The 21565-nt window shown below is 37.1% G+C and overlaps 2 gene segments (V, D, J or C); both read right to left on the minus strand.

Annotated features, from left to right (window-relative positions):
* Positions 1-16308: 16308 nt before the first annotated feature.
* On the minus strand, positions 16309-17044 carry LOC128612590 (Ig heavy chain V region-like). The segment is given in 2 exon segments: positions 16309-16655; positions 16766-17044. Coding segments are annotated over 2 exon segments (396 nt in total).
* Positions 17045-20596: 3552 nt separating this feature from the next.
* LOC128612915 (T cell receptor beta variable 24-1-like) lies at positions 20597-21483 on the minus strand. The segment is given in 2 exon segments: positions 20597-21207; positions 21366-21483. Coding segments are annotated over 2 exon segments (414 nt in total).
* Between the last annotated feature and the right edge of the window lie 82 nt (positions 21484-21565).

The raw sequence follows: 21565 nt of genomic DNA on the forward strand, positions 1-21565 counted from the left end.
TTTATGAAATTGAGATTTATGGGAAAAAAATCGAAGGTGCTCAGTTGTGTCTGGAACAAAAAAGTATTTTCATAAAATGTGTTATTTTAGTTATTTAAGAGTTATTTTTGTGTGCAAAGTGTTAATACAGATAGTCTAGAGAGCTTAAAAAATTTTTTTTGTTAAATTACAATAATGCTCTTTTTTTGATAATTTGTGGATGATTTATATTTGATATTTTCCTAAAATAGGGCACACGGTGGCTTAGTGGTTAGCACGTTCGCCTCACACCGCCAGGGTCGGGGGTTTGATTCCCACGGCTCTGTGTGTGCGGAGTTTGCATGTTCTCCCCATGCTGCGGGGGTTTCCTCCGGGTACTCCGGTTTCCTCCCCGAGTCCAAAGACATGCATGGTAGGCTGATTGGCGTGTCTAAAGTGTCCGTAGTGTATGAATGGGTGTGTGAATGTGTGTGTGATGGACTATCACCCTCTCCAGGGTGTACCCTACCTTGTGCCCGATGCCCCCCGTGCCCCTGAAAAGGAGTAAGCGGTTGAAGATGGTTGGATGGATGGATGGATTTTCCTAAAATAGGAGTTTGCATGTTCTCTCTGTACTTGAGGGTACTCGGGTTTCCTCCCTCAGTACAATGACATGTGCAGTAGGCTGATTGTCATCTCTACAGTGTCCATAGTGTGTGGATGTGTGTGCGATTATGCCCTTCGGGGGGTTGGCACCCCGTCCAAGGTGTCCCCTGCCTTGTGCCCCGAGTACCAGTCTCCATGAGACCCTGTGTAGGATAAGTGGTACAGAAAATGGATGGATGGATTTTCCTAAAATATTTAAAAGAGCCTTATACTGAGTGTCCAAAAGTGTGGACACTATGCACGAAAGGGTTCAGTTTAACCTTAACCTTAACCTACTGTAATGTGCTAGGCTCATAAAAGATTCAAAGCAATGAAGAAGAAGAAGCCTTTATTGGTCACATATACAATACATTACAGCACAGTGAAATTCTTTTCTTTGCATATCCCAGTTTGTTAGGGTCAGAACGCAGGGTCAGCCATGATACAGCGCCCCTGGAGCAGGGAGGGTTAAGGGCCTCGCCAACACTGGCAGCTTGGCGGTGCTGGGGCTTGAACCCCCGACCTTCTGATCAGTAACCCAGAGCCTTAACCTTGAAATATGTAAATATGGTGTTTATGTTATAAACAATTTTCGTTTTAAATTTATTCCCACCTTAAAACTTTTTTCTACTATTCTTTTTTTTTTTTTTTTTAAACCTTTTTACAGTTCATAGAGAGTGATACTGAGTTTGCAGGAATGAGTTGATTAACAACAACATGGCTATTACCTGCTGTAATTCAAATCACAGGCTTATACATATTAATGTGCCCAAATATGTTATTGTTTCTATTGTAACATCTAACACAGGGACTTGCATTTCGATGGTCCTCATAAACTAATCAAAAAAATGTATGCAGTCATGGATATAGTGGTTTTCAAGATGGAGGGCTTTGCAGTTTTTCAGTAGCATGGCAAGATGGTCTTTTAAAATTTTTGAAAGAAAAAAGAGACACTGGTATTTGTTAGTGGTATTGCAGTCAAACTGGTATTTGACTGCATATAGCTTTTATAGCATAATTAATAATAGGAATGAACTTGTTTTGTAGCTGTTTCACTCCATTAAATGTAACTGCAAGTTTACGTATATGGTTTGATCCAATGATATCAATAAATGGGAAAGTTTTTGTAGCAGAGTGAAGGGACCTGGAGCACTGTGCTCTACTTGCTGCACAGTAATACACAGCACTGTGTTCAGCTTCTGTCAGTTTGATGAGATGGAGTGTAGAGTGTTTTTCACCATCTCCGGATACGTTAAAGTGACTGGAGAAAGAATTTTCAACTGTTGCCTGCTTGAAATATAAATGTGCAATAAGTTTCATCGAAGTATTATTAAGCTGATACCACATCATCACGTAAAACTCAGAAACGCCGTGTTTGCAGTGCACTTCAGTGTTTTCTTCTGGAAACTTCACCAGGTCAGAGGGACTTTGATGAATGCTATATTTTTGTAACTGTCCTGGAAAATAAAGACAAACGTGATTTTAATGTAGAGTTTTGGTATTTGGTACTCGTATGTGCTGCATGTGTGATAATAGCTTACCCAGTACCGAATGTACCACAGTCAGTAAGATAAGAACGTGTGTCCACATATTGAAATAATTTCTGAGCAGCAGCAGGTAGAGAATTCATATAATTGACTGTTTTAGATGAGCTGAGTGATGAAAAGAAACTCCACTTGTCTGTTACAGAAACACCTACAGGTTGTTCACATAGTGAGGTTCCACCCTCATGCTTATGATCACCGTAATACACCTATCAATTTGCCCTAGGAATAGTCTATCTAAGAACTAGCACTAGTATTGCTAAGTTGTAAAATGGAGAAAATAAGAAATAACCATTTGCTTGTCAGTTTAATCATTATTAGTATACCATAAGACTATGAGAACATTAGGTGTCCTAATATGAATTGAAACAGATTGTAAAAAGAAGATAAAAATGATGTGGAGGTAATTTACTCCACATCCTCCACCACCAATTTCCATCATACAAACTGGTGAGTTATCAGGTCTTACAGAAAAAAAGGAAATGTATTTTTTCCTATAAGCAATTTTGTTGCCTTGTTTAGCACATTAAACCGATTTGAGCTCATCTCCTCTTTTGTATACTTAAAAAAAAAAAAAACTCTGGGTTAAAAACAACCCAAATTGTTTTTTGTTTTTTTTTAGCCCAACCTCCGCTCTCCTAATGAACAAAATGTCACTGTAGACTCACCAGGAAAATCTAGCTAACTTGCGAATATTTATTTTCCAGCCTTTAGCACCTCACCACCAATTTTTTTGCACAACCGAAGTCAACCAACATTACAGAGATAGTGGAAAACATTACAATCTACTGTAACCCCTATCCTCTCTTTTTGTCACGTGAAGAACTTGTGAAGAACTTTTGACCTTGACATTACTGAGCTAGCTAAGTTCTGTTAGCCACTGACTGTCTGCACCTGTTAACCAGCATTAACATTCGCCGAATACATGAAGAAACACGGCTCCAACCCATCCTCCTAATGCTAATTACTACAGCTTGCCTTGTCCAAAACACCTGCTAAATCTAGTTATTGTTAACCCACTCTCTTGTTACAAGCGGCTAATCTTTGGGATGGGAAGTTTTTTCTGGCATATTTTGTGTGCAGGTCCGAATTCCTTCCCAGAGTTTCCAGCCTGCCCTAGCCTGCCTTGCTCCCTCCTCCCCGTATGACATCACTGAATGGCGCCCATATTTAAAGAGGAAGAGGGAAGAGAGAGAAGGGGATGTTGGAGGTGGTTACGTGTTATTTAGTGTTAGGAGATTGTGTTTAGTTCGTGTTGCTTACCCTTGTTTCTATAAATATTCTGTGTTCTGACTGCTGTTCTGGTTTTGACTCTGGTATTACATCATGTGAATAGCTGTAATGCTACGTTATCATTAACTTTCAAAAAGATCATGGGAATAGCATCACTGATCCCTACTGGTGACAGCATCCAGCTAGCTAACCCTAACTCAGAGCCTGGGATAAGATTCAGACCCAGAGAGTTATAGAATAGCTTCAGTCCATATTTCATCGCCAACATAAACACATAGTAGTGTAATGCCATCACTGAGGAAGCAGTACATGATATTCACTTTTGAACCCGTAGCGAAAGGTAAAGTTAATTATCACTCGTTGAGTTACTGTTTTCCAATGGATACACTTTCGAGAGCTCCCTGCCTAAACTTACCTGTGTTCATTTGTTTTCCTCACCTCAAAAACCGCTAACTCCACCTGAGGAGAATTCAAACAATTTGACCCAAGGAGCTGGGCTGAGGCGTCGGGGTGGGAGAGGGGTGCATTGATTCAACTGTCAGTGAAAATTAACCCAACATTGGGTTACACAAAACTACCCAAAAACTACCCGAGACTGAGAATATAACACAATTAAATGACCCAAAAGGCTCAGCCCGTCGTTTGGGTAGAAAAAAATAACCCAGCTTTTTTTAAGCGTATAATGTAAGGAATAACATCTCTATTTGTGTTATTGTGATCTGTGTTTAGTGTCGTTTGTGATGTGGTTAAACAGGTGTACAGTTGATTAAAGACAGGTTTTTGTTTATAGGAGAGGATGTGTGTAACACTGTGTAGTAAGCTGCACAGAAGTAGAGACCGTTGTGTGGCACTTGTCTTGCTTTGGGAATTTGTAGAGAAACTGATGAGCTCCCATCTCCAGCCACTGAAAAATGGCCTTGAAAATCTTTCTCTATTCCTATAACACTGGTCAATCTTACATATCCGATGAGTTTCAGGCTGGTGTCTCCTTGTGTCCTTTGATACCACAATATTGTGTCATAGTTGAAGATGCCGTGGTTGCAGCTAAGAGTTACATTTTCCTCAGGCAAACACAGGATATCAGGAGGGCTCTGATTAACATCTTTACAAATCAAGGATCCTATGTTAAAAAAAATTGTTAGATTTTTTTTGTTAGATTAGTATTAGTTCTGTTGTTTATTTAATAAAATGTACTCCATGTGTATATAGAAATGCTACCTGAGAAACACCACAAGAAGAGTATGAATTAACAGGGAAATTTGATCATGTTGATTTTGACTAATGGAAAACAATCATGGCATCTGAGGTAGATGACAAGACTATTTGAGGTTAGCAGTCAGGCAGGATATGACATCACAGCATTAGTATGTAGAATGTTCACACCCATTTGAGGCATCTAGACTTTCTACAAAGTCTTTACAGTGCAAAATTATTAGTGAAAATAATAATTACAAAATTATACACTGTCAGGATGGGTTGTGAGATCTCCAGGCATGCAGATTTCATATTTTAAATAGTGGTTTCCCCATACACCACCAGCTTATACTGTTCCTACCCTTTTTTTTATTTTGTGTGTTTGTTTGTTTGTTTGTTCTGATATCATTGTTGTGCAATTGAGTCTAAAAGAACAACAACTAAAGCTGAGGTCTTAACAAGTGAACTAAAAATTATATGATATTGCATTTAACATAATAATACTACACAGTATTAATTAAAATACTGGGGTATTATTGTTGATGATCTTTATGTAGATAGGGAACAACTAAACCCAATAGAAAACAGGAAGCCATCTTAGAACAAGCATTGAAAAAAAATGCTACTAAAAATGTTCCTGCTTATCTGCTAAAAAAAAAAAATGTTTTTGTGGGACACCTGTGAGGCAAGAGATGTACAAAATCTATAGTTCCCAATTAAACAAATGGATGAATCAACAGCACCATCTAGAGACCATAAGACCATGCTTGTGTGCAAAAAGGGAATTTGTGAGAGTGGCATTTGCCCTCACCTAAATGGCATGGAGAGTGATTGTGGAACTGTCAAATGTGCAGTGATATCTGAAAACCTGGAGTAGAGTACTGAGTGGTTTCTGCTTTGCTATAGATAGCCCCTTCACTGAACACTCTGGTGTAGGAGTTGTTGATCAGTCAGTAGTGGGTGCCAAAACTTAAAACTTAATGCATAAAAAGAGAGATGGGGTTTTATAGGAAGTTAACTAAGTAGAAAGTGGAACTTCAGGCTTAATGACAATATAGGAATTACATAAGAAATTAAACACTATGGTGCATCCTGTTATAGAAAAATACTCAACAATGGCATGGTGTGAGGTGGCCCATCGTGATGTTACTTATTTACTAATCGTAGGGTTGGTGGTCTGATTCCTGGCCCACATGACTCCATATGCCGAAGTGTCCTTGGGTAAGACACTGAGCCCCAAGTTGCTCCCGATGGCAAGTTAGTGCCTTGCATGGCAGCTCTGCTACCGTTGGTGTGTGAGTGTGTGAATGAATGGGTGAATGAGACACAGTGTAAAATGCTTTATAACCAGTAAGGTTAAAAAAGCGCTATATAAGTGCAGACCATTTACCATTACTTTTTCCACCCCAAAGTTGATTATTTTCCAATAACAGCACACCCCAAAGTAGTTTACTCATTTTATACACAGCTGTTTGCCAGCGATTAATTTTTTTTTTAATTAATGAACAACAAACAATGTTTTTAACAATTTTAGTTACATTTAAACTAGAAGTTTCTCTTATTATTTATATTATACCAGCTACAAAATAATCGTACCCTTACCAGCCTTGTCAGGGTACAGAGAAATCAGAAAGTACAAATTCAACTCTACAAAAGACCATTACAAAGTGCTAATACTGGAGACTCCCTCCAGTATTTGTTTAAATGTTAAACAAATGTCCACTTGCAGAATTCTTTTCAAATATTTTTTTATTATTTTGTGGATCATCCACCATACAAGTCCCTGTGAATTAGCCGTTACTATTTAAAAGATATCATGTTAGAAAAAGCGCATTAGTTTAAACCTGTGATTTGAATTACAGCCAGAATTATTGTCAAAGCTGCTGTTATAGAAAGTTAATCAACACCTTCTGAGCGATCAACTGCAAGAATTCAACAGCTCTGTGGAATACGGTTATAAAGGATGCAAGTGTTCTTGATGCAGTGTTGAAGGTATATATGGAGTGCATGGGAGGTTTTTGTAGCAGAGTGAGGGGACCTGGAACACTGTGCTATACTTGCTGCACAGTAATACACAGCAGTGTCTTCAGCTGCTCTTAGTTTGATAAAATGGAGTGTAGAGTGTTTTTGACCATCTCCAGATACATTAAAGTGACTTGAGAAAGGGGTTTCAACATTTGCAGTCTTGTAACGTACATATGCAATAAGTTTCATTGACGTATCATTGAAGGACTGTTGATACCATAATATCATATCAAGTGTTGAAACACTGTGTTTGCATTGAAGTTCAGTGTTTTCTCCTGGAAAACTCAGCATGTCAGAGGGACTTTGATAAATGTCATAGCTTTGCTGCTGTCCTGGAAAATAAAGTCAAAACATGAGTTTAGTGTCGAGCATTAACATTGTGCTGTAAGTGTGCTACATCGTGTTATTAACTTACCCAGTATTAAATGTAAGACAGTCAGAATGACAACAGTGTGTGCCTTCATCTTGAAGGGTTTCTGAGATGTAAATGAATGGGATAGTTTATAATTCAAAACAACAAAATCATAGCATGATTCTGCCTTAGATGAGCTCAGTAATGAACAGGAACTCCAGTCTGTTACAGAAACACGTACAGATTCTCCACATTGAAAGGTTCCACCCACGTCACTGTTAGTACGCATGTGCATATGATCTCCATAACATATATAGTAACTGTGTAATCTGTGTGTGTGTGTGTGTGTGTGTGTGTGTGTGTGTGTGGTTTGGGGTTTGTAGTTGGATGTTATGCATACATTTGAATCCATCCATCCATCTATTTTCCATACCGAAGCCTATCCCAGGGAACTCGGGGAACAAGGTGGGCAGCACACTGGATGGAGTGCCACCCATCGCAGGGCATAATCACACAAACATTCACATACCTATTCACACACTACAGATCATTTGGAAAGGCCAATCAACCTACAACACATGTCTTTGGATTGGGGGAGGAAACCAGAGTGCCCGGAGGAAACCCCCGAAGCACGAGGAAAACATGCAAACTCCGCATACACAGGGAGGAGGCAGGATTCAAACCCCCAAGCATGGAGGTGCAAGGCAAATGTGCTAAAATTTATTTTAAAAAAAATTAATTTTTATATAAAGAATAGTAAATGCATATTTTATGCATAGTGTATTACAAGTGGCCATGGCATGTCAGTACACATACAGTATTTTATAACCAGCGGTGGAAAGTAACAAACACTGTGTACTCTCATTACAGTACTTGAGTACATGGTTCACTGTAACAGTAGTATTTTGAGAATTCTTAAATCAAATAATATTTACATTTTAACAAATAAATCTTTCAACTCTGCTACATTTATTTTGAATCAGAGTAAATTTTTTAAAAAAGAGTAATACAGCATTTAATCCCAGAAAACTGTAAGAGAACAGCAACTAAGGTTGAGATCTTAACAGGTGAAATAAAAATAATCAGACATCGCACTTAGTATGCTGTTACTACTAATACTACACTAAATCAATTTAACAATATTACTCACAGAATCAAAATACTGGATATTATAGTGTTGTTTATTTATTTTTGTTGTCCTTTTAAAATAGGGAATGACTAAACTCAATAGAAAACAGAGCCATTTTAGCAGAACAAGAAAAAAAAATGCTACTAAAATGTTCTTAATTAGCTGCTAAAACCTAACTGTTTTGTGGGACACCTGTGAGTCAAGAGAAATACAAACTCTCCCATCTACCTTCACTTAAACAAATAAATAAATCAACACCACCATCTAGAGACCATATGACAATGCTGGTGTGCTAAAAAGAGAATTTGTGACTGCAGAACATGTTCTCAATTAAATGACATGGATTAAAGTGCTGGGTGACTTCTTTATGTCATTTTTAATACAAATATATTTGTTATTAGTTTTAGATTATGTGGAGCATCCACCATACAAATCCCTCTGTATACGCCGTTTCTATAGAAACGATAACATTACCACAGACACATTAATATAAACTTGTGATTTGAATTACAGTCAGAACTATTGTCAGAGCTGCTCTTATACAAAATGAATCAACACTATCGATTTGAATGCTCAACAGCCCTGAGGAATAAAGCTATAAAGAATACAACAGCATTAATAGCACGCATGATGTTGGGAGGTTTTTGTAGCAGAGTGATGGGACCTGGAGCACTGTGCTCTACTTGCTGCACAGTAATACACACCAGTGTGTTCAGCTGCTCTCAGTTTGACAAGTTGGAGTGTAGAGTGCTTTGCACCATCTCCAGACACATTAAATTGACTTGAGAAAGGAGTTTCAACATTTGCGCTCTCGTAACGTACATATGCAATAAGTTGCATTGAAGTATCAGTAAAAGTTTGTCGGTACCAAGATATCATATAAAATGATGAAACACTGTGTTTGCATTGAAGTTCAGGGTTTTCTCCTGGAAAACTCAGCACGTCAGAGGGACTTTGATGAATGTCATAGCTTTGCTGCTGTCCTGGAAAATAAAGTCAATATATAAGTTTAGTATAGAGCATTGATATTGTGTGGTATGTATGTCATATAATTATGTTTTTAACTTACCTAGTATTAAATGTAACACAGTCAGAATGATAACAATGTGTGCCTTCATTTTCTGAGATTCTGAGATGTAAATGAATAGTATTATAGAATGCAAACTGAAAAATATCAATTACTCATAGCATGATTCTGCTCCAGAGGAGCTCCGTAATGAAGAGAAGCTCCCCGAGCCTGTCACAGAAACCCTTATAGCTTGTTCCACCCACATCACTGTTAGCATGCTATCATGTGCTTGTGATCACTATTATATACATACTGGCTGAATTACTGCAAAATTGGACTATTTTGGCATGCTGTCACAGATTAAATATTTTGTGTGTGTGTGTTGATGTGTGTGGTTTAATGTTCTGCACACAAAATACAGTAAATGTATAGGCGGTTATGTTTGTATGTGGGCTGTGGATATAATACACGTATTATATTTAGTAGAGATATATTATAACTATGGAAATTTCATATAAAATAAAAAGATATATGCTACTTTCACTGTATTAATGCATGAGTGATTTTGGTTTCCTAATTCTAATATACATTCAGCAACCACTTTAAGAATACCTGTACACCTGCTCATTCAAGTACTTTATTTATCCAATCAGCCAACCATGTAGCAGGAGTACAATGCCTAAAATCATGTAAATACAGGTAACCAGCTATGATTTCCTGAGATTTTCACCCACAATAGTGTCTAGAGTTTACACAAAATGGTGTGAAAAACATTCATTGAGCGGCAGTTCTGTCGGTGGAGATGCCTTCTTGATGAGAGGTCAGAGGAAAATGGATAGACTGTTTCAAGCTGACAGGATTGCTATGGTAACTTAAATAACCAGCATTTACTACTGTGATGTACAGAAAAGCATTTCAGAATGCACAACATGTTGAATGTTGAGGTAGATGAGCTACAACAGCAGAAGATCACATTAGGTTCCATTCTTGTGAGCCAAGAACAGAGATTTGAGGCTACAGTGGGTGTAGGATCACCGAAATGAGGAGGTTGAAGATTGGAAAAAGACAGAACAAAGATTTGTCAGCTGTCTAGTTTCAGCAGGCTCAGATGGGATCTTTTTGAATATTTTATATATTTTATTTTTTATATATTACTATATTTTATTTAAATATATTTGAATATATTTTATTTTATATATTACTATATAGTACTATATAAGTACTGTATAGCACACACAATGTAGCATACAGTGGTTGAAGTTTTTGTAGCAGAGTGGGGGGACTTGGAGCACTGTGCTCTACTTGCTGCACAGTAATACACACCAGTGTGTTCAGCTGCTCTCAGTTTGACAACATGGAGTGTAGAGTGTTTTTCACCATCTCCAGATATGTTAAAATAACCCACAAAAGGACTTTCAACATTTCCACTCTTGTAACGTACATATGCAATAAGTTGCATTGAAGTATCCTTAAAGGTTTGTCGGTACCAGGATATCATAGAAAATGCTGAAACACTGTGTTTGCAATAAAGTTCAGTGTTTTCTCCTGGAAAACTCAGCACTTCAGAGGGACTTTGATGAATGTCATAGTTTTGCTGCTGTCCTGGAAAATGAAGTCAAAACATGAGTTTAGTATAGAGCGTTCCTATTGTTTTGTATGTGTGTCATATTATGTTATTAACTTACCCAGTATTAAATGTAAGACAGTCAGAATAACAGCAATGTGTGTCCTCATCTTGAAGGGTTTCTGAGATGTAAACAAATGTAATCGTTTATTATAAAATATATTAATAAACAACTCAAAGCATGATGCTGCTTCAGAGGAGCTCAGTACATTTACAGCATTTGGCAGACGCCCTTATCCAGAGTGGCTTACATTTGAAGTAATGAAGAGAAGCTTCCCCAGTCTGTTACAGAAACACTTACAGCTTGTTCACATTATGACGTTCCACCGACATCACTGTTAGTATGCAGACATGTGCTTATGATCACTGTAATATACCCATTGGCTGTGTTTATACTGTTTCATGCAAAATTGGGCTACTTTTGGCATGTTGTCACAGGCAAATTATTTTCTATGTGAGTGTTGGGGTGAAGAATAATCTCTAGAGTTTACACACAGAATGGGATGAAAAACAAAAAACCTTCACACCACATTGGGTTCCACTCCTGTCAACAAAGAACAAGAATCTGAGGCTATATCGAGCAAAGAATCACCAAAACTGGACTGCTGAAGATTGGAAAAAGAACAATCATCATTTTTTCCAAATGTTCAGGAGAACCACATGATTTTAAAAATGCTTTATTAAAAGTTGTAATGTTAAGTTATAACAGTGGTAGTCATGTATTTGGAATATAATATATGGTTTTAGAGTGTCAGCTTTTGACGTTTGGAGTTTTGTCAGCTGAGCTAGTAGTGGGATTGGTTTCAAATATTTTGTTCATTTTGTCATGCAGACTTGGTGATCTCAAATGAGATAAAGCTGTTCCTGGTTAGGACTCTAATAAAAATAAACCATGAAAAAAATCATGCAAAGGACTTCATAGTAAAGAGAAGAGATGTATATTGATTATTGCTAAAATAAGTACTGTATAGCACATACAATATTACAGAAGCCCTAAGAGGTCGTACATTTTTTCTTTCCTGTTTTCTTGTGATCTCCACATAATAAAAAGTTGTTTTCTTGTCATTTCGACATAACAAAAAGCTCTTTTATCACAAGAAAATCTTGCGCTTTTTGAACGGGCCATCACCATCATAAGTGTTCAGGGTCGCTATATTATCTTCGATGATAAAGTTGTAGACCTGACAGTCTCCTCTCGAGTGTCGGACACTAATGCGGAAGGTGTCAATCACTGACAGAGCTATTTCAGCTTGAGTGAGTCCCTGATTAAAGTCAAAAACGAATCTGTTCATCCAGGATGCATGATAATGTGATCAAGGGAAAACAACTTTTGTTTTGCAACTTCTATTTATTATGTGGAGATTATGAGAAAATGGCCTCTTAGGGTTTCCGTACAATGTAGCATAGTGGCTGAAGTTTTTGTAGTAGAGTGAGGGGACTTGGAGCACTGTGCTCTGCTTGCTGCACAGTAATACACAGCACTGTGTTCAGCTGCTCTCACTTTGACAAGATGGAGTGTAGATTGTTTTTGACCGTCTCCAGATACATTAAAGTGACTCTTGAATGAACTTTCAACATTTACCTGCCGGTAATATACATATCCAATAAGTTTCATGGAAATATCGTTAAGGGACTGTTGATACCACAATATTGTATAAAATAGTGAGACACTGTGTTTGCAGTGCAGTTCAGTGTTTTCTCCTGGAAATGTCATCAGGTTAGAGGGACTTTGATGAATGTCGTAGTTTTGCTGTTGTCCTGAAGCATAAAGTCAAAACATGATTTTTAGTATGTAGTCAAACAGAATATTTAGTATATTTAGAGTATTATGCAGATTGCTTACCCAGTACTGAATGTAACACCATCAGAATAATAAGAATGTGTACCTTCATCTTCAGTGGTTTCAGAGATGTAAATAAGTGGAACAGGGTGTAATATAAGTATATAGTACTGCTTTAGAGGAGCTCAGAAATGAACAGAGCATCTGTTACAGTATATAGTTGTTGTGATAAGGCAAACGTCCCACCCACAACACTCACCATACAGCTGTGGTTCTCATAATATAAACTGCAGTTCATTTTTTGATATCATAGAAACAATTTATATTTATATATTTATATTATACAAATGTACACCACAGCGCTTGCTGAATTGTCAAATTGTCAATTGAAAAATTGTATTTTCTATAACCGCAACTCTCACAATAGTTCAGGTTGCATTAATACATTATTGTTTCTATCATAACTTACAAAAGGACTTTCTCATTTTGTCAAAATCATCAATGGCATGCTTGTCTCACAAGCGCAAAGCCAGGAATATCTGGAATTAAGGTGGTTTGAGATGGTTTGGGAGAAATGCCTTAAATAAAATTTCTATTTTTCAATCTCAATTTTTTCTTTTTAGGCACAAACAGTATTACACCAACACTTTGAAATGCACTAAAACCATTAAATCGACTATAAAACTATTACTGTTACTGTTTTGTATATTATAAATTTGTATTTTATATACAGTAGAGAAAACTAATGTATGTAGGAGGAAAAAGTCATTCTGTTTTTGTTTTATCTTTAGTGTGAATGTGTGTCTGTGTGATTATAGCATTCAGCAGGATTCAATGCACTGTTTAATCAAAAGATGACAAGTCTGGAAGATTGAGATTTTTTTTAACTGTTGTATGAGGAGAAAGCAGTGTTTCATTTTTCAGAGGAATTTGCACTGCATTTTTGCACTGTACTGCACAATGACGAGTGTGTTTTGATAGTTATGTCAATAGTATGAGAGCACTGACTTCATTTGGATATTTTTATTTTATCAGTATAATTACCGTGGATAATTATTGTGCATTATGATTTTCAATCATTCATTGATTTGCAGATATAATATACCATGAGACTATGAGAACTTAAGTTGCACCCAAATATTTGTCTGTATCCAAATACATGCTTCTTATCACTCATGTACAGTTGCCCTCCACTAATATTGGCACCCTTAGTAAATATGAACAAAGAAGATTGTCATTATTGTCTAACCTTTTGATCTTTTGTTCAGAAAATTCACAGAAATACTCTGCTCTCATGGATATCAAACAATTAGAAACACAATACAGGTTTATTAAAAAAAATCTTTGTTAAATATAGGTGTGGCACAATTATTGGCACCCCTACGAATTCATATGAGAAAAATATATTTTAAGTATATTCCCATTGGTATTTTGCATTTTTTATTTTGCAAGCTTAAAATGGACCGTAGTTGGATCTTCCAGCAGGACAAACATACATAAAATTCAAGACAAATATGGTTTATTGACCACAAAATCTGGATCCTGCCATGGTCATCCCAGTCCCCTGACTTGAAACCCATAGAAAACCTGTGGGGTGGACCGAAGAGGAGAGTCCACCAGCGTGAACCTCGAAATTTGAAGGATCTGGAGAGATTCTGTATGGAGGAACAGTCTCAGATCCCTTGCCATGTATTCTCCAACCTCATCAGGCATTATAGGAGAAAACTCAGAGCTGTTATCTTAGCAAAGGGAGGTAGCACAAAGTATTGACTAAAAGGGTGCCAATAATTCTTGCACACCTATATTTAACAAAGATATATTTTTTATAGACCTTGATAGCCAATAGGGTGCCAATATTAGTGGAGGACACTGTACATATATAAATTTTGAGCATTGTGTCTTGCAATCACTCTCTAAAATATCTGTGAATGTTGTATTATATTGCATTATTATTGTTGCATTTATTGTAGCTGTAAATTCTGAATATATATATATATATATATATATATATATATATATATATATATATATATATATATATATATATATATATATGTATATATATATATGTATTCACTGTACATATTTCCAAAAGAGTGCCTATTTACTGCAGTACACTGCCCCCTTTGGATGGTCTCTACTAGTCATTCACACACACAGTGTGTTTTTGTACAGCTCTGCCCTGTGATTATAACACTGTGTTTGCTCACAGCACAGAAATACACAGCGCTGTCACTATTATCCACATCTTTCACTGTGAATGAGCCGCTCTCAGGATTGGGTTTAATGGCTGAAAATTTATTCGGATCAAATTTTCCAAAGTCTGGAGTGCCAAAGCTGGTAGTGTACACTATGAGCTCCATACTCTCTCCTTGATGCTGACGGAACCAGTACATCTTATTATAATCCACACTCTTGGTGTGTGAGCAGTTTATTGTAGGTGATTGGCCCTTTTCAGCCCAGAGTATATTGGGTTGAAAGACATCATTCGCTCCTACAACTCCTGTGGATAAAAAAATACATTTAATAAGTCATTAATGTAAATCTGGTAAAAGAAACAATACATAAGATGGTATCATAAGAAACATTTCCTATTCATATACTATTATTAATTTGATTCATAAGCTTCTATGACAATTATACAATTGGTCATATTTTGGTTACCTTGGATACAATTTAGTGAATGTACCAGCATTAAAATCCAGATCATACTGTTGGTTGATAATGTTTTCAGTGAGCTACACTGACTCTATTCGGTCTGTAGCTGTTGACCCAGGAAATGACATGATAAATCCATTTTCATAATCATAGGGTTTTAAATCCCTCCCACTCTCAGAGACAGGAGGGGAATGTGACAATTTACTACTAACAGATTTGAACACCACAGTGCATTTTTCGCATGTGACATCGGTCTTATATTAGCAGGATTGGGGAGTAACGGAATACATGTAATGGTGTTACGTAATCAGGATACTGTTAACAGTAATCCGGTACAGTTACCTCAAAAAACAAAGTAATCAGATTACAGGTACATTTTGTAAAAAAAAAAAAAAATGGAAATACTATCAGGATTATTTTTTTTTATTATTATTTAAAACCAAAGTAATTGATCTTTTGATATAACACAATATAGGCAGCTGCTTGATTATAGTTCTGGTTCTCTCTCGCCAGTCGTGGCCCACATGAGCTACAAATTTATTTATGTTATTAAAACAAATCCAAACACTGAACATGTTTTTAAGCTCTAAAATAAGCTCTAAATAGAAGTATTTTAGATCATATTGCTTTTCTCTTGACTTTATTTACATACGTGACCTTGAAGTAATCCAAAAATAATCAGATTACATTACTTTGTTACTGTGGTGTGTTAGAGTAACAGAAATAATTTACATTACTGAAGTGAAAGAGCTCCCTCTAGCTCAGTGGATGGTGTATTTCTCCAAAGGTTTGTAAAATGGCATGAGATTCTCAGGCTGCTTTTCATAGTTGTCTCTTTACTAAAGTTTATTATTGCGTTAAATAAAGCACCATACTCTATGTTACCTGTGATACATACAATAAAAGCTATAATAGGATGGGACATTATGCAGTATGTTAAAATCCTCATATAGTGAACATTTTAGTACAGACCTGGGAATTCTGATTTAAACCTTAAAAACATCTAAACAAAATGAACTAATATAGCAAATTGTACTTGTAATATAACTTGTTTTTGTTAAATGTGTGTGCGCATGTATCTTATACACCATTTCTAATAATCATGTTGGCACCTGTTCAACACTCATACACAGGTGTGAAAGAACTGTTAAGTAAACTTACAGGGAAACTTTTTGTGCCGAGGTGAAATGATTTGTATCACTGTGGAACCTGGCAGCACAGAAATACACGGTGCTGTCATCTGATGAAAGCGTCTTAATAATGAGAGCACCGTTCTTACTCGCATCTCCTTTCAGTTCAATTTTCTCTGTAAAATTAGGCTCTACATAGTCTTTTTTATTCCAGAGATACCCCATTAACTCAAATGTGTGGCTTGCATTGCTTTTATACCACAGTATGATGTTGTAACTTTCTATGCTATGTAGACACTTGAGCTCCACTGTAGCTCCTCTGGATTGAATTAGATCAGAAGGACTCTGCTGGACTTTGCTGCTGAAGACAGCGTCTATAGTGAGAAAAAGAGTGGATAACAGTGGATTACAGTGATTTCAGATATTCTCAGAAAATCAGAATAGTTTTGTCAAACCCATATTTTGTTGCAACTGAAATAAATACCTGTGAGCCAGAGCAGGGAGACAATAAAGCGGAGCTGAACTTTGATCATGTTGCCTCTTAGGGCTCAGTGAAGCGTCTGAAGCACAAACAGCCTCCTCGTGCTTTTAAAGAAAGATCACTGTTGTGCTGCTGCATTTCTTGTACTGGGAAAATTTTTAAGGTGGATCATGAGCTCCCTCTTGTGAGTTTCAGTCTAACACCACCACCCACAGATTGAAAACTTTAAAGGTGGATTGGCTGTTCTAAATTGCCCCTGGTGTGTGTGTGTGTGTGTGTGTGTGTGTGTGTGTGTGTGTGAAATGGACTGCCGTCCCATCCAGGGTGTAGTCTTATCTGGCATCCAGAGATCCTGGGTTAAGCTTTGAATCAACCTTGACCCTAACTATGATAAAGCATTTCCTGATAAATGAATGAATGGTTATCGAGATGAAATAGACATTTATCACCTCTATTCAGGGGAGACAAGATTCTCATGAATCTCAAGAAATGTCATGAATTTAACTCAAATGTCCTGACTACTGTAGGTGATGTGATGTGGCCCAGCACAGAGTGGAGTTACCAGCCTGAAACGAATTATTTTTTCTATAACGGCACATCCTGACGTGTTTTATTCCACATATAAGACAGCAATATCCCAGCGGTCAGGGGTTCAAGCCCCAGCACTGCCAAGCTGCCACTGTTGGGCCCTTGAGCAAGGCCCTTAACCCTCTCTGCACTCTGGTTGACCCTGCACTCTAACCCCAGCCTCCTGACATGCTGGGGTATGCGAAGAAAAGAATTTTACTGTGCTGTAATGTATATGTGACTAATAAAGACTCATTATAATATGCCAATGCTAACAGTTTGTTATTCAGTAAACAATAAAACACTGTACTTTTTTTGTTTTTATTTGTTGAATTTGTTGTGAAAGATCCCAGAATTGAGTTCATTTGTGATATCACTTACATTAGAACAGCTTCAAACAGTCCTTCCCTAAAACCCGCTTTTCTTTTTTCTCTCTCTTTCTTGAAGTTCATATGAAAGAAAACGGAGCTAACCCTGAAACTGAGAACCTGCAAAGCCTTCCATCCTAAAAACTCTCTCGTGTTGGTAAACATACAGTGACAGCTTTAGCCCTGAGTATTACAAAGCTCTAACATTGGAGACTCCTTCCAAAAATGCTAAATAAATATCTCTGTACATAAAAGTTCATCATGTCAACAGATAAACATTTTTCTTTGTTAGATGACAACACATTTTTAATCTGTTTTTTATTATCGATTTATTGTTACTAGACAATTGCTAACATATTAGAATGAGTACATTTAACATAAACCTGTGATTCATCTCGAACTTGCTGTCAGAGTTGCTGTTATATAAAGTCAATCGACACCTTCTGACCAATCAGATTGGAGCATTCAACAGAACTGTGGTATAAAGTGCATTTTAAAACACAACAGTCAAATATTGTTAGTGAGCAAAAGACAGCTGTGTTTTGAAAGAGATAACATCAGCTGTAGTGGTGCGTACAGAGCTCAGAAGACAGGCTAGTGAGAATTGATGATTAGTTTTTGTAGAAAAGAGAGGGGCCTCAAACTGCTGTGTAATATGCTGCACAAAAATAAACCCCTTCACTCTTTAGTGAAAGATTGATGACTTCTAGAGAGCCAAAACCGTCAAATGCGTCCCCGCCAATTCTGATTTTGTCTTTGAAATCGGTCTCTGGATTTGCATTTTTGGATATCAGATATCCCATGAAGACGAATTCTTTGTTCTTGGTTTCTTTGTACCACATTATGCGATCGTACTTTTCGATTTTATGGGAGCATCTAATCTTGGCTGATTCTCCTTGATTCTTGATGAGGTCATGAGGTGTTTGCTCAACAACCATCCCACTTGTGAGACCTGTGTAGAAAGATGCTTTAATTAAAAGAAGGAACAAACATAAAACTCTTATTTTTCACAACGATAGTGTTATTACCTGTGTGCATAAGCAGCAGACTGATTATTTTGAAGAAAACTCCAAGCATCGTTGCGAGCTGGTGTGTAAGAGTGATATGATCTGCTCAGTCTGATCTCGAGTCAGTCACACTCTCACTCACTGGAACACCTGACATGCACAATAAAAATAGAGTGGGTAACAAAATGAAAGTATGGGATCATACTGCCCCATCAGACCAAAATCTCTGACTAGAGTTAGTTAAGCAGTTGGTTTCTGTAAGTCCTATAAGAAAGGAAATACATTCTGATGTGCTATAGATAAAAAAGTGAATTTCAACTTTAAGTCCACACACTCCAGAAGACCAGTAGAGTCCAGTAGAGTGACTGAAACACTATTTATACTCCTGATCATGTTGACTCTTGATGTTGAGGTTACAGACTGAACTAGGACTGAGTAAGATTATTCAAATCTCATCAGTGATGTATGATGTGCCATCTTGTCCCCATCCACATCAACAGTATAGAAAACACAATTCATACATATGACTCACCATTCCTCGTTCAACCCTGAGCTCTGCTTGTCTTGATCTGTCCTCTTGACTGGAGTTTTGTATTTTCTCCCTGTGGGTTACTTCCAGGTTCTCCAGGTTTCTCTCATTTCTTCAAAACATGCTAGTTGGTGGATTAGCAACCTGTCCCTACTGTAGGTGCGACCGAGTGTGTTAATGTGTGTGTGCATGATGCCCTGTGATAGACAGTGTTCCTGGGATAGGCTCTGGATCCACCATGACACTGAGTATGATGATGCAAATGGTGAAGATGAATGAATGAATTAGCTGTTCACATTTTGTCATTCTGTTGTGAATGTGATAAGTATTTTTAGTAGATAAAAATAACACTGATAATGAAAAGCGCACTGTGATCAATTGATGATGGACACATTAGAGCAGGTATTTAGGATATTCTTGTAGCCCGTGAGATCACATTGCGTCAAATACAAGTAAAACTATTCACCTAGATGCTGAGTGTCTTTGTGTGGTTTACTGGCACTAAATCAAGTCCAGACCACAGCTGCAGGTGTTGTGGTTTGGGGGTAACGTGGATCAGATGAAGGTTTTTGTTATTAAGTGATCTAATGTGTGTAACTGTGTGTAAATAAGCTGCACAGAAATACACAGCACTGTCGTTCACTGAAACGCTGTCTATGGTCAAAGAACCGTTGTTTCTCCCATCACCAGTCAAATTGATCTTCATTTTAATATCTGCCTCCAGCCTTGGAGAATTATTGAAAAGGTATCCCATGAGGGTAAATCTTGTGTCCTGGCTGCGTTTGTACCACAGAATGCGGTTGTAGCTCTTTACAGTGTGTGCACATTTGAGCTCAACAAACTCATCTTGATTTTTTATGAGATCAGGAGGATTCTGGAGTACAGCGCTAACCGTAGAATCTGTGGAGAGAAAAAGACAGCATTCAAGACAAACTGGGGGAAAAATATAACAATTGATTTTAGATTATATAAAATATTATACACTGGATAAATTCACCTGTGAAATAAAATAATATGGTGATAATGAGAGCAGTAACCATGTTGAGTTGTGCTGTGTGTGTGTGTGTGTGTGTGTGTATGTGTGTGTGGGGTGCTGCTCTGAATAAAGCTAAGAGAAAACAGACATGCGTGATGCCTTTGTTTTTGGAAAATTACCCAATTTCTTTCAGTAGATAGATATTCTGTTGTCTATGTATGTTGATGTGGCATTTCTAATGAAATGGCTCCCTCTAGCTGATTGCATCATGTACAATCTTATTTTGCCTCATTATCAATGCTACTGTTGATTGTAAATTTAATCATTTTTTTTTTACTCTTTTTGTCGTTTTTAATGTTCATGTGTCAATAAACTGATCCCATTAATTCAAACAGGTTGCATTAATCATGTAATTACAGTATAATGTTGCAACCTTTTAAGTTGTTTAGAGACTCATGCTCAATGATTTCTTTCTCCTTGGGATTATTAAAAAAAAAAAAAAACCTTTATAACATCACACAAAAATCTTGTCTGGATTAGTTTTTGTCTGTAATAAAATAAATAACTATCTGTAACCATGACTCACAGTGGAATAAATTTGTTGTCACATACTGCCTCCTTCAGGTGTCTTTATTCCTTCCTGACTGACACATGGTGTGTTTTTGTACAGCTCTGCCCTGTGGTTATAGCACTGTGTTCTCTCACGGCACAGAAATACACAGCGTTGTCATTATAATCCACGTCTTTCACTGTGAATGAGCCGTTCTCAGGAACTGTTTTAATAGCTGAAAATTTCTTTTGGTCGGATTTTCCAAAGTCTGGAGTGCCAAAGCTGGTAGTGTACACGATGAGCTCCATACTCTCTCCTTGATACTGACGAAACCAGTACATTTCTCTGTAAGCTGAACCCTTGGTGTGTGAGCAGTTTATTGTGACTGATTGGCCGAATTTAGCCCAGAGTATATTGGGCTGCAAGACATCATTTGCCCCTGCAACTCCTGTGAATAAACAGTAAGTAAAGGGTTGATTTAAGATATGTAAGCTAGCTGTTCATTTTATATTTTGATTCCTAGGCATGTATAATATTTGTAGTATTACTATGATAATAATGTAACTCCTTATTATTACAGAGGCATTCAGTGTGTTTTGTAGTTACCTTGAATCCAGTAAAGTGACTGAAAGATTATTATAATCCTGATCATATCTCTAGATGTCAAGGCTACAGACTGAACTAAGACGGTGTAAGATTACACTCATTCTTCTCAGTGATGTATCATGTGACATCATAACTCCACCCACAGAGGCAGTGGAAAAATGTCATTCATACTGTTTGCATGAACGATGATCACTCAATAA

The sequence above is a fragment of the Ictalurus furcatus genome, chromosome 9 (assembly GCF_023375685.1).
Source record: "Ictalurus furcatus strain D&B chromosome 9, Billie_1.0, whole genome shotgun sequence".
NCBI classification, from domain to species: domain Eukaryota; kingdom Metazoa; phylum Chordata; class Actinopteri; order Siluriformes; family Ictaluridae; genus Ictalurus; species Ictalurus furcatus.